This window comes from Neovison vison, chromosome 13 (genome assembly GCF_020171115.1).
Source record: "Neovison vison isolate M4711 chromosome 13, ASM_NN_V1, whole genome shotgun sequence".
In the NCBI taxonomy this organism is placed as follows: domain Eukaryota; kingdom Metazoa; phylum Chordata; class Mammalia; order Carnivora; family Mustelidae; genus Neogale; species Neogale vison.
In genome coordinates, this window is record NC_058103.1 from 87158777 (window position 1) to 87171259 (window position 12483).

The 12483-nt window shown below is 44.1% G+C and overlaps 1 protein-coding gene across 1 annotated transcript; it reads left to right on the forward strand.

Annotated features, from left to right (window-relative positions):
- The first annotated feature begins 8606 nt into the window (after positions 1–8606).
- Positions 8607–11866, forward strand: SRP14 (signal recognition particle 14). The gene is made up of 5 exons (XM_044231048.1): positions 8607–8713; positions 8851–8923; positions 9484–9596; positions 11003–11035; positions 11479–11866. Exons 1-5 carry the CDS (start codon positions 8690–8692, stop codon positions 11566–11568), a joined length of 333 nt encoding a protein of 110 aa, XP_044086983.1. The 5' UTR covers positions 8607–8689; the 3' UTR covers positions 11569–11866.
- The last annotated feature ends 617 nt before the right edge of the window (positions 11867–12483 follow it).

Below are 12483 nucleotides of genomic sequence, written 5' to 3' on the forward strand. Positions count from 1 at the left end.
AAGAAAGGAGGGGATGGTGAAATAGAGCGTGGAGACTCAGGTTTGACTCAGGTTTCCTTTTCTTTCTTTCTTTCTTTTTTTTTTTTTTTTTTAATTCTGCCAGGATTGGCTCCTTTCCCAGCTTCCTTCCCTCTCACCATCTCCTGTCTTCTTCTAGCACCTCTTTGGACATCTGAAAAACCTTATCTGCACTGAGCTGCCTTCAGGCTGTGCTCATTTGCCTACTCTTCTCCTGCACAGAGACAGAGCCCCAAAGAAGGAGGCTCTGAAGGCAGCTGGCCCAGGTTCAAAACTCCATTCCACCCCTTACTAGTGTGTGACCAAGGCATGTCATTTCACCTCAGACAGAAAAATGAGCATAAAACAATACTCACGTCACAGGATTATTATGAGGACTCAAGAGAGAATATATTTAAAGCACCTGGAAATGAACCTGGCACTTAGTAAATTCTCAATAAATAGAAGTGAGCTATTATCTGAGAAAAATAATCCCTCCCCTAATATAGAACTCAGTCTGCTTCCAGTGACCCCAGTACCTAGAACTGTACCTGGCATGAATGGGTGCTGATTTAGTCCTTGCTCAATGGTTAATGGAAGTTTCTATCCATTACACAGAAACTTCTAGCCTCAGCAGAAGTGATTTTGAAAAATAATGACAGTCTTGGATGTTCTTATGGTCTGAGGTGATGGGACAAGAACTGGGAAAGCCAGGATGGCCGTGGCTGCGCTTGTCTGACAAGGTCAGGGCGTCCCCTGCTGGCCCCAGAATGCCGCTGCATGCAGGGCCCAGTGGGGCTCTCACGCCCCAGAGATGCCCGCCTGGAGAGAGGAGGGCATGGTGGCATTACCTACTTCTCCTATCTCATGGGGAGTAAGAGGAAGTCCTGTGCTAACGGCTGACACTCATGAGCTCTGGAAACTTCCCTCGGGCCCTCAGGTGAGAAGCAGTAGCTCTCACAATTTTGGAAGTGGAAGTGACCATCACAATCTAGTCTAAGTCCTTAACTAATGGTAAAAAAAATTTTAAATGCATATTTTGGGTGCTTCCTGAGTCAGTCCTTTACATGGATTATCCCACTGAAACCATAAACAACTTTGGGTAGGTACTATGCAGAGGAAACTGAAGATGAGTAACTTGCTCAAGGTCCCACACAAGGTAAGGGGCCAGCGGCTGACCCAGGTGTCCTGGCTTCCAGTCCAGTGCTCTCATGCTTTCTCTCCAGGACACTAGACCTAGTGTGGCACACTGGCGTGGCACTGAAGTGGCACAGGCAGAGGCAGAAGTCCCTGGATCCCAGTCTCTCAAGAAGGTACCTAGTGATTGACTGACTGATAGAAGGAATAAAGGAATGGTAGCTCCAGGTGTCTGGTTGGATTCAGTCTAGGGAATATGATTGCCAAGGCTACTGGGAGGATATTTGCTGACACTGGGCACACAGACTCCCAGGACACACCCTCATCTCCCCCCAGCTACCCCTATGGCCATCTCTAGGGAATTTCTTCCAGAGCTAAACATGTCCAACAGATTCAGGGGGTCTCTAGGCCTTAGGACCCCATTCCTGTAACCCCGAACCCAAACCCGCCCAACACCATTCCCTGCTGCATTGTTGTGACTCCCTCTCTCCTTCCCTTAACCTGGGCTGACCTTCAGGCCAGCGCAGTGGGTTTACAGTGAGGCAGTGCAGAACATGGGGGCTTCCTCAGAGTGTAACAGGAAACAGGCAAATTAACACAACGTCTGGCAAGGTGGGCACTGACCCACAAGTGCTGTGTTATGATCTGCGTTGGTGGAATGAATCCACCTTGACAAACAGAAAGGGGGAAGAGTCAGTTCCCATCTAAGTGACTGGGGTATAATAATGCATGCCTTAGCTCATTTACTCCTCCTCATGGCCCAATGAGGTGGGCACTTGAATTACATCCCTATTTACTGGAGAGGAAATTGAGGCACAGAACAATTTAAGTAAATGTGGAATAAGCAAAATAAATAAATAAATAGAAATATAAATTCTTGCCTATAGATATGCAAATTAATTCTGCTCAACTGTCCTCTTTTGTGGAAAATTCAATTTTTTTCCATTACAAATTTATTTCAGTATTTCTGTTCTATAAGTATTCCTGCTCTTCGGATTCTCCTTTGAATGCCTTGTAATATCTACCCGGTTCCCTCATTAAAAATAGGGTAAATAGGGTGCCTGGGTAGCTCAATCAATTGGACATCCAACTCTTTTTTTTTTTTAAGATTTTATCTATTTATTTATTTGACGAGAGAGAGAGAGAGAGAGAGAGAGAGAGAGCGCAAGCACAGGAAGGGGGAGGGGCAGAGGGAGATGGAGAAGCCAGCTCCCTGCTGAGCAAGGACGCCCAATGTGGGACTCCATCCCAGGACCCCGAAATCACAACCCAAGCCGAAGGCAGATGCAGAACCAGCTGAGCCACCCAGGTGCCCCCATCCAATTCTTGATTTCCACCCAGGTCCTGATCTCAAGTTTGTGAGATGGAGCCCCGAGCCAGTTTCTGCCCTCAGCAGGGAGTCTGCTTGAGGTTCTCTCTCTCTCTCCGCACACCCCCAATCCCTGGCTGCTTATACACACAAGCTCTCTCTCTCTAAAAATAATAATAAAGTAGGGGCGCCTGGATGGCTCAATTGGTTAAGCGTCTGCCTTCGGGTTGGGTCAGGATCCTAGGGTCCCGGGATAAAGCTTCACATCAGGTTCCCAGCTCTGCAGGCACTCTGCTTCTCCTTTTCTCTGCCCTTCCTCCAACTCCTGCTCTCTCTCTCTTTCTCTCAAATTTTTAAATAAAAATAATAATAAGGTAAAGCGATCTTGAATATGTGTATGAGAGTCATGACTCCACTTCTTTTTTTAAATTTACCTTTTAAGGGGCGCCTGGGTGGCTCAGTGGGTTAAGCCGCTGCCTTTGGCTCAGGTCATGATCCCAGGGTCCTGGGATCGAGTCCCGCATCGGGCTCTCTGCTCAGCAAGGAGCCTGCTTCCCTCTCTCTCTCTCTGCCTGCCTCTCTGTCTACTTGTAATCTCTGTCTGTCAAATAAACAAAATCTTTTAAAAAAATAAAATAAAATTACCTTTTAACAGGGGTCATGTAATTTGCCTCTAGTCATTTAGACGAAAGAGATAGAGCTGGGATTCAAACCCAGGCAGCCAGAACATGGCATCTGTGTTTATCACCCTCAATCTATATTCCCGGTGCCACAAAGCTTAATTGCATTAAGTAGCTGCAGCTGTAAATTAATCAACCTTAACCTAAATAAGACCCTTGGCCCTACCTACTTCAAACCCTAGCCCTAAATAAAACCCAGTAAATAAAGTTATAGTCTGTCTGAGGAAAGGACACGTGTGACCAGAGCATGTGGGAGAGATGATCTCTGGTGGCACAAGCAGGACAGATATTCCTTCAGGCCCTTGGGCCCCCGATGCTGCCAAGGAACTTGGGATTTTTCTCCACCAGGTGTCCATAGCAGCTAAGGCTGGTCATGTAGATGCCGATGTTCTATGCTAAGAGGCTCCATGTTGCTCTTGGTGCTGCTTGGGCCTTTGCTGAAGGCCCCAGGATGTGGGAGGGGATTCAGGAGCCATAATTTAATTCCCAGTTCTCCTGGGGGTGAGGGAGAAGGAGTAGGAAGGCGTCTGGCCACATGACACGGAGACAGTGACGCAGCTCCCTGCCTCACATATTCCTCTGTTTCCAGGGCCAAAAGCCAATAACTTAACAGCAAGGTAGGATTTTGGGTGTTTGAAAACACTGAAATTTAACCATATCTTATTGACATAGTCTCTTAATTTTATTGTTCACTGGGCTAACTTCATTTCTGATTGGCCATAAACAGTTCCATTTTTTTTCTCATCAAGGAATTTCTTTTCAGATATATATTTTTATAAAGCAATTCACTTTTATTGCAGTATAAAAGCAATTATTGCTTTCATTCATTGTTTTAAATTTTTTAATCTAAAAATTTTTAATTTACTATTTTTATAGTACTTATATTGTGATTCTTTTTATTATTTAATGATATTAGTTTTCCATTTATGAAGATGATATTATATAAATCTGTTTAAGTATAAAATGAGTCAATTTAAAGAAAAAATTCAGCTAATAATACAAGTGATATTAGGATAATGGCAGAAATCAAGGTAGTATCCAAATGACAGAAGGTGGCTGGTCTATATAATAACACTGTTGTTTATTACTGTTATTAAGCATTCATTCTTTTTTTAAAAATTTATTTATTTATTTATTTATTTATTTATAATTAGGGAGAGTGTACAAGCAGGGGAACTGCGTAGAGGGAGAGGGATAAGCAAACTCCCCACTGAGCAGGGAGCCAGATGTGGGGATGGATCCCAGGACCCTGGGACCATGACCGGAGCAGAAGGCAGATGCCTAACCAACTGAGCCTCCCAAGCGCCCCTTGAGCATTCAAGCATTCACTGATGCCAGCATCAGTGCTATTGACATATTCTGTAGTGCTCTCCAATAGAATCTATGATAATAGAAATGTTCTGTATCTTCACTATCTAAGCCACATGTGGCTATCAAATCCTTAAAATGTGGCTAGAGAGACTAAAGAATTGCATTTTTTCATCCATATTTACCATATGAAACAAAAGAAGCCTAAGGGTCTTAAATTTAGTATATTATCAAATCTTTTCAGCATTTGTGAGTAAGTATTATTATTGTCCTTTTGCTGATGAAGAGATTTGGAACCTTGAGAGGTTACCTGAAGTCACACAATAGGTAGCAGAGGCAGGATCTGAACCCAGACCCACTGGACTTCAGAAGAGGTGCTCTTCGTCACTTCCCACAGAAAAATAGAGCCCAAAGAACACTCTGTTGGTTGTTGAATTGTACTGGGCCGAGTGTGATATTAAAACTGGCAGACTTGGATATTTCTATTACTGGAGTGGTTTGTTCTGTCATGGGATAGGCTTGAGATGTCATGCAGGTTGTCTGGCAGGACTACTGACTCTCAAGTGGAACTGAGGTGTGACTGAGCCCATGGGAAGCAGTGAGATATGTCCACATTGAAGGCTAATCCTGATGAGGCCCCAGATGAATAGCGGTCTCCAGTGTTCCTTAAGGGCAGGACCATTTCCTTTACCCTGGTGCCCCCAGCACCAACCTCATGGCTCTACAGAACATTGCTCAATGTTCTGTGAATGATAGAAGTTCAGAGTACAGTGGTCATCATTTAGGCCAACACAACACTGTAACTAGTTCTACCAAAATTCGTGGCACAAATGATCAAGGGGGCCCTCATATTTCCTGGTAATCTGACAACACATCTCAAATATATTCACTCTGATGATTTCACACTTTCTTTCAAATGTCCAGTGCACCCTTTGCCCACTTCTTACTCTAGGTTGTTGATTTTGTAAAGGAGACCTATGCGGCTTTTGGTTCTGTGGTATCTGAACCTTTTTGTAATGCCCCCATTGCATAGGTCTTGGTGAAAAGCAAGTAAAATAAAAGCATCAGAGAGTCATTCTCTCATCTGCCCCCAGGACCTGGGCTCAAGCATAGACCTAGGGTTGGCCAAATTGGAGATTCCAGCTAGGACACTGATTTCTGAGCCAGGGATACCAGAAACCAGGGCTTTCTAGAGGCTGTTCATAGTGGTTGTCATCACAGAGTGGTTTTGTGCTGGCAGGCCTATGGCGGGGGGTGAGGGGAATTCACCAGACTCTTCCCATCTGTTCTGGTCTCATGACAAATGAAGATGACTCCCCAGTTTGTTTGTTTGTTTTTTAAATTTCTTTTTTTTTTTTTTAAAGATTTTATTTATTATTTGACACAGCAAGAAAGGAAATACAAGCAGAGGGAGTGGGAAAAAGAGAAGCAGGTTTCCTGTCAAGCAGGGAGCCCGGTGTGGGGCTTGATCCCAGGACCCTGGGATCATGACCTGAGCGGAAGGCAGACGCTTAATGACTGAGCCACCCAGGCACCCCATACTCCCCAGTTTTTATGTATAACTTTGGCCTCTTTGCTGAATTACAAACTTGTATATTCAGCCACTCATTTGATAATCCCACTTGGACATGTACAATGTAATGATTTAAAAGAAATATATATTTGGTCATTCAGATGACCAAAATATATTTCTCAGACAGATTTGCTCTTCATCCACAGTTACTGAAAGTACCTCAGAGCCATAAAAGTAAACAGGATATCTTGTTATTAACATTTATCATATCCTTTAATAAACTGATAAATGTGTTTCCCTGAGTTCTGTGACCTGCTATAGCAAATTAATCCAATCTAAGATGGAGATCGTTGGAACCTTTGGGCTAGTGATTAGCACTGGAAGTGGGAGGTCAGGGGGCAGTCTTACATGACTGAAGCAGTAACCTGTGGATTCTGGTACTATCTTTGGGTAGATAGTGTCAGAATTTCTTGGTGTTGTGTATGTGGCAACCTCCCACTGCCCTACTGACAATGGAATTGGGTCTGGGAATCCTAAAAGAATATGTAAACATGCATTTCAGATATTACATGACGAAAATAAAACTTTTAGTCTTCTTACAAAGCTTTTTACTTCCCAGGTCTTTCCTATCTTAGATGGCACGACCATCCACCCAGTGGTTCAAATAAAAAACCTTTGAGTCATTCCCGATTTTTTTTTCCTTCTAATGTTCACATCCAATTGTGCATGAGTCCTGTTGATGCTACATCAAAGTATACCCTATTCTGATTGCAAAGGTGCTAGCTCCTGGACTTCTGCAGTAACCTCTGTGGTAGCCCCTCCCACCCAGCCAAGGTGTCTATGTATCAATACAGGGAATCTATGAATATGCTGCCTTACATGTTTAAAGGAATTTGCAGGGGCACCTGGGTAGCTCAGTCAGTAAAGCATCTGCCTTTGGCTCTGCGCATGATCTGAGCGGATCCGAGGATCATCCCTAGGGCTGGCTCCCAGTTCAGCAGGGAGCCTGCTTCTCCCTCTCCCTCTCCCTCCCCCCGCTTCTACTCCTCCTGCTTGTGCTCTCTTGCCCTGTCAAAGAAATAAATAAAATCTTTAAAAAAAAAAAAAAGAGGAATTTGCAGTTTTGATAAAATTAAGGATCTCGAGATGGGGAAATCATCTAGCCCCAGTGTAATCACAGGTCCCCATAAGAGGGAGGCAGTAGAATCACAGTAGTAGGAGATGTACTAGAAGAGGTTGTAATGATGGAAAGAAGGGGCCACAAACAAAGGAATGAAAGTGGCTTCTTCTAGGACAATGAAACAGATTTTTACTCTGAAGCTTTCAGACACAGTGAAAACCAGCAGACACGTTGATTTTAGATTTCTGACTTCCAGACATATAAAAGAACAAATTCATGCTTTTAAGCCATTAAGTTTGTGGTGATTAACAATAGGTATACAACCTTCTAATTGGTTTCCCCATTTCCTGCTTTGTCATTCTACAGTGCATTCTCCACACCACAGATTGGGGGGAGGGGCACTTTAAAAATGTAAATTAGATTGTCACTGTCCTCTTTAAAACTTCCGTAACAAGAAGCTTCTCTTTCTGTTTGGAACAAAATCCAAACTTACCCTACCCACGTGCCCTTCAGATGAGCTGGATACCCGCTACCTCTCCAAGGTCCTTCACTCCTCCTTGTGGACCCAGAGCAACTTGTTTCCCCTTTGGGGCCTTTGTTCTAGGCATTTCCTGTGTCCGAAACTCCATCCCCAAATCTTTGAATGGCTGGTCCCTTTAGCTTTTGGCTCAAAGTTCTCCTCTAAGAGATCTTCCCTGACTGCAACCTCTCTCTCTCATTTCTATCACCCAGGTGTCTTCACAGCGTTCATCATTATCTGAAGCTATCATTATTTCCCGCCCATTTCTCTAACCCAAGTTCCAGGAAACCAGGAACTTCGCTTAGTCTGCTGTATCCAGTCTCTACAACAGTGTCTGGCTTAGGCCAAGAGACCCTCAGTAAAAACCCCTTGCATGCTTAATGCTTGACTTCCCAGGGGTCCTAGGGTTTACCGTTAGCGGTTCACACTGGCTACTGGCAGAGCAGGGCCTGGAATGCAGGTCTCCTGCCTGAATGCAGAGGTGAAACGACCGGGCTCCAGTTCCTATTGCTAGAGCTGGGGGTCACCCTTTATTTAGGAGACCTGGCCTGGTCAGAGTAGATAGTTCAACGAACCACCATGGGAACTTTGTATAATGATGACATGATAATGTAAACAACAATAACAAAGACAGTTGATGCTATGGAGCACTTTCTGTGTGCCAGGCACTATTCCAGGTGTTAAATTCATTTTCTCTTCACAACCATACTCTGCATCGGATACCGCTATCACAGGCTGAGGAAATGGGAACACTGAGCTGTTAGGTAATTTGCCCAACATGCAGCGGAATATACTATCGGTATACCACAGGTCTCCATCAAAGCCCTCTTTCGCGCTCTCTCGCTCCCTGACACTGACCCGCATGAAACAACTTCGAAGTTGTTGAACCATCTGGTGGCTCGAGGGCCCTACAGCTGGGTGGTCTATGTGGGAGGCGGGGGCGTCCCAGAGCGCAGGCGCTGGCGGAGGGAGAGAAGAGGGCGGAGGCAGGGACTGGTGGAAGAGAGTGTCAATCTAATAGCGGAAGTCCCGCCCAGTATGGGCGGAGCTTCCGGCTCCAATTGCTTGGGCCTTATGCTGACGCCGGGGAGCTAGCGACGCCGGGATGGTGCTCCTGGAGAGCGAGCAGGTAAAGCCGGAGCGGGCCGGCTGAGGGACGGATATTTGGGGCTTAGCTGGGGACCTCTGCCGCCTGCTGTGGGAGGGATTGGGACTTGACGGGGCGAGGATTTGGGACTGCCTAACGGGTCCCGGCTTGTGTTCCAGTTCCTGACGGAGCTGACCAGACTGTTTCAGAAGTGCCGGTTGTCGGGCAGCGTGTTCATCACCCTGAAGAAGTGTAAGCAGCTGTCGACGCGGGAAGGCCAGAAGGAATTTGGGAGGCCGAGCGAGGCCTCGGCTGGGGTGCCCGGTGTCCCAGGGTGCCCAGTGTCCCAGGGTGCCCAGTGTCGGGAGCCGAGGGTGGAGTCTGTCTGAGGCGCTTCCCCGCCTTCCCCAACCTTCCTCCTCCTGTACTGGGCGCATTCAGGGCTGGGTAACCGGAGCATTAGGGATTGTGGTGCTTGCGACCCCCAGCATTTAGCCACCCAGGCTGATTCTGGTTACAGTGTGCTCCAGGCAGAGGGGAATTTTTTGAGGTGGGGGATGTCAAGGGTCCCAAACCCCCGCCATTAATGAGCTATCATCTGCTTTGAGTTACGGTGTTCCCGTCATTGAAATAACAAGTAGTTTCCCAAGGTTTGGCCAAGTTTGATGTAGTTAACAGATCTAGAGCAGTGGAGATGAATTTTAGGTTTTCTACTACTTATTACGAATTTTAGGTTTTCTACTGCTTATTAACATCCTGTCTGCCTGTTAACGTTTAGTGGCTGTGTTCATCAGGATGTGTTTTTCATACAGATGATGGTCGAACTAAACCCATTCCAAGGAAGGGTTCTGTAGAGGGCTTTGAGCCCTCAGACAACAAGTGTCTGTTAAGAGCTACTGATGGGAAAAAGAAGATCAGCACTGTGGTGAGTTGGAGTCCTGACAGTACAATTTTGAAGTTAGAAGACTTGAACTTAACTTAGGATGGGCATATCTGAACCAGGTTTTTGCTTTTGCTTTGAATAAAGGCTAGTGTAGCTCCCCACATGTTTCAGGATCAGGGCCACCTTTTATGACCCCAGTAGTAGGAAATTAAAGCAAAATTAAATTGAAGTCAAATAGTCCTTGGTTCTACTGAAGTTTTTGTGGAAATAAAGTGAACATATTGATCCTTATACACAGTGGCATTGTAAGGAGCATTTGGCATAAATATTTGATTCCTAATTCTCTTAACTGTATTGGGCCTTCAATGAACAGTTTCTTGGTACCAGATGATTTTACTTGTAAGCTGATAATTGGCTTGAATTTGTGGTTGACACAGCAAACATGTAGCTGTATGTTAGGCTTGCTACTAACAGAGAGAATATGGATTTAGTCAATGGCCCTAGTGGTCTCTTTCAAGGTGGAGGTTGAATGTGGCAAAGCAATAGACTTTCTGGATTCTGAGTGAATACTTCTTTACTTTTCTGGGGCAGAACCAGACTGCTCTTCAATCACATCAGGACAGGACATTCATGAGAATGTAGACCATAATTAGTTGATAAGTCTCCCTTTGCCAGTTATCTTGAGAGGACTTTTAAAATAAAGCAAAGTTAGGTGGTTTTATTTATTTTTTTTTTTAAGATTTTTTTTTTTTTTTTGACAGAGAGATAGAGAACACAAGTAGGCAGAGTAGCAGGGGAACGAGGGCACCTGCTGAGCAGGTAGCCCGACGCAGGGCCAATCCCAGGACCCAGGGATCATGACCTGCGCCAAAGGCAGGTGTTTAACTGACTGAGCCACCTAGGCACCCCAAATTTATGTGGTTTTTAAAAAACGAACTTGGCTATCATGAAATGTGGAAACCTTAGGAATCTTCAGAAGTAGATAGAATTTCTCTAATTTCTCTTGTGGTGGCTTGCATTTTGCTTAAATAGGCTTGAATTAATAGAAGGTGGGTTTAAAATAAAATGGGGTGGGAGTAGTTTAAATATATCTTGCACAAAAGATTAAAATGAAGTTTTCTGAAATCTCTGGAATCCAGGGAGAAAGTCAGTGCCATTTGTGTCAAAAAACTGCAGAGGTGAGAAACTTAGCTTTAGGAGCCCCCTTCTGCCTCTTTCCCTACTTGGTACAATTCTCATGTGGAAAAAAGTGCTGAGTTGCTTTGTTTCTTCCTCCAAGTAAAGTGGAGTTGAAGAATAGCTGTTAGTGTATTATGATCCCTAAAGTTGGAAAGATATATTTTAAAGATTATGATGTTTAATGAGGCTTTTGAGTTATTCCTGGGGTGAGACAGAGGATTCCTATATGGGTAATAGGGGTGCACCTTTCTTTTCTTTCCCTTTTCCAGGTGAGCTCCAAAGAAGTGAACAAGTTTCAGATGGTGAGTTTCTGGTGTTCCTTATATGCCCTTTCTCAAGCAAGAGTGAGCACAAAATTGAACACTGGGTTAAGAATGGTATTTCTTATGTTTTGCCGATACATTGAGTAAAAGCTGCCAGGGTCCGAGTTTTACTTTCAACACTGGTATTTTAAGGTAGATTTTGCATTCGGCTTCAGGTACATTCTTCCTACAGTAGAGTTAAACAAGAAGTTGCCTATAGTTTTCCCTTTTTGGTTGAAGAATGTCAGAAGCTGCTGTAATGTGAAAGAGTTTGTTTTCCTTTTACACCATTATGCATAGGATACAATCGTTCCATTGTATTATATGCTTTATCAGATTGGTAGGCTTTGTGATATTGACTACTCTAAATTCATTATGGAAATGGGACAGCCGCTCCACAGTTTACAATTCTTCCCACTAAGTTCGTGCTGTGTGTCTTTTAGGCTTACTCAAATCTATTGAGAGCTAACATGGATGGGCTGAAGAAGAGGGACAAAAAGAGCAAGAGTAAGAAGAGCAAAGCAGCACAGTGAAGGGCACCAGATATCCATCTTTCACCAACTAACCACCAAATTACTATTTTTTCTTTGGTTTTTACTTTTGGCCACAAATCTAGGTTTCTGGTTCCCCCATAATAACTTTTTATGTGAGATGAGTGTCATTTTGGATGGAAGAAAGGCTGCAGTGTTTACAGGATAGTTGTAAGAAGCCAAGTTTATTTGAGAATTGGCTGATTGGTCTTTGTTGTATGGTTGTGTATCGTGGGATTATAAAGTCTCTGTAGCCATCTGTGTGAAGAACAATGGATCATTAAACCTGTATTTATCTGCACTGACCATCTGTTATTTATTACTTTTCCTACCCTCTGTGAATAGTTTCTGGTAATAATTACTAATTCTGGAGTGTTAGGATTATGAATAGCCTTTGCCCTATGTTTTAGGTTATTGGTATTAAAACCTGACAGTTTAGGGTGCATGGGTGGCTTAGTCAGTTAAGTGTCAGACTCTTGGTTTCAGCTCAGGTTGTGATCTCAGGCTTGTGAGATTGAGCCCCATGGTGGGCTCTGCACTTAGTGCAGAGTCTGCTTGATATTCCGTAGCCCTCTCCCCAACTCATGCACTCTGTCTCTCAAATAAATTTTTTTTTTTAAAGATTTTATTTATTTGAGAGAGCACAAGCAGGGAGGAGAGGGATCCTGATGTGGGGCTCGATCCCAGGACCCCAGGATCATGACCTGAGCCAAAGGCAGATGCTTAGCTGACTGAACCACTCAGGTGCCCCTCTAATAAAATCTTTAAAAAAAACCCCACACATTTATAAACAGTTGTATTCTTCCCAACTAGCTGTGTAATTTAACATCGTTTCTTTTGCAAATTTGAATGAGTCACGTAGCCAAGTGAGACTTTGCTTAATCACCTTAAGGATAAGCCCATTACAGAATCAGCAGA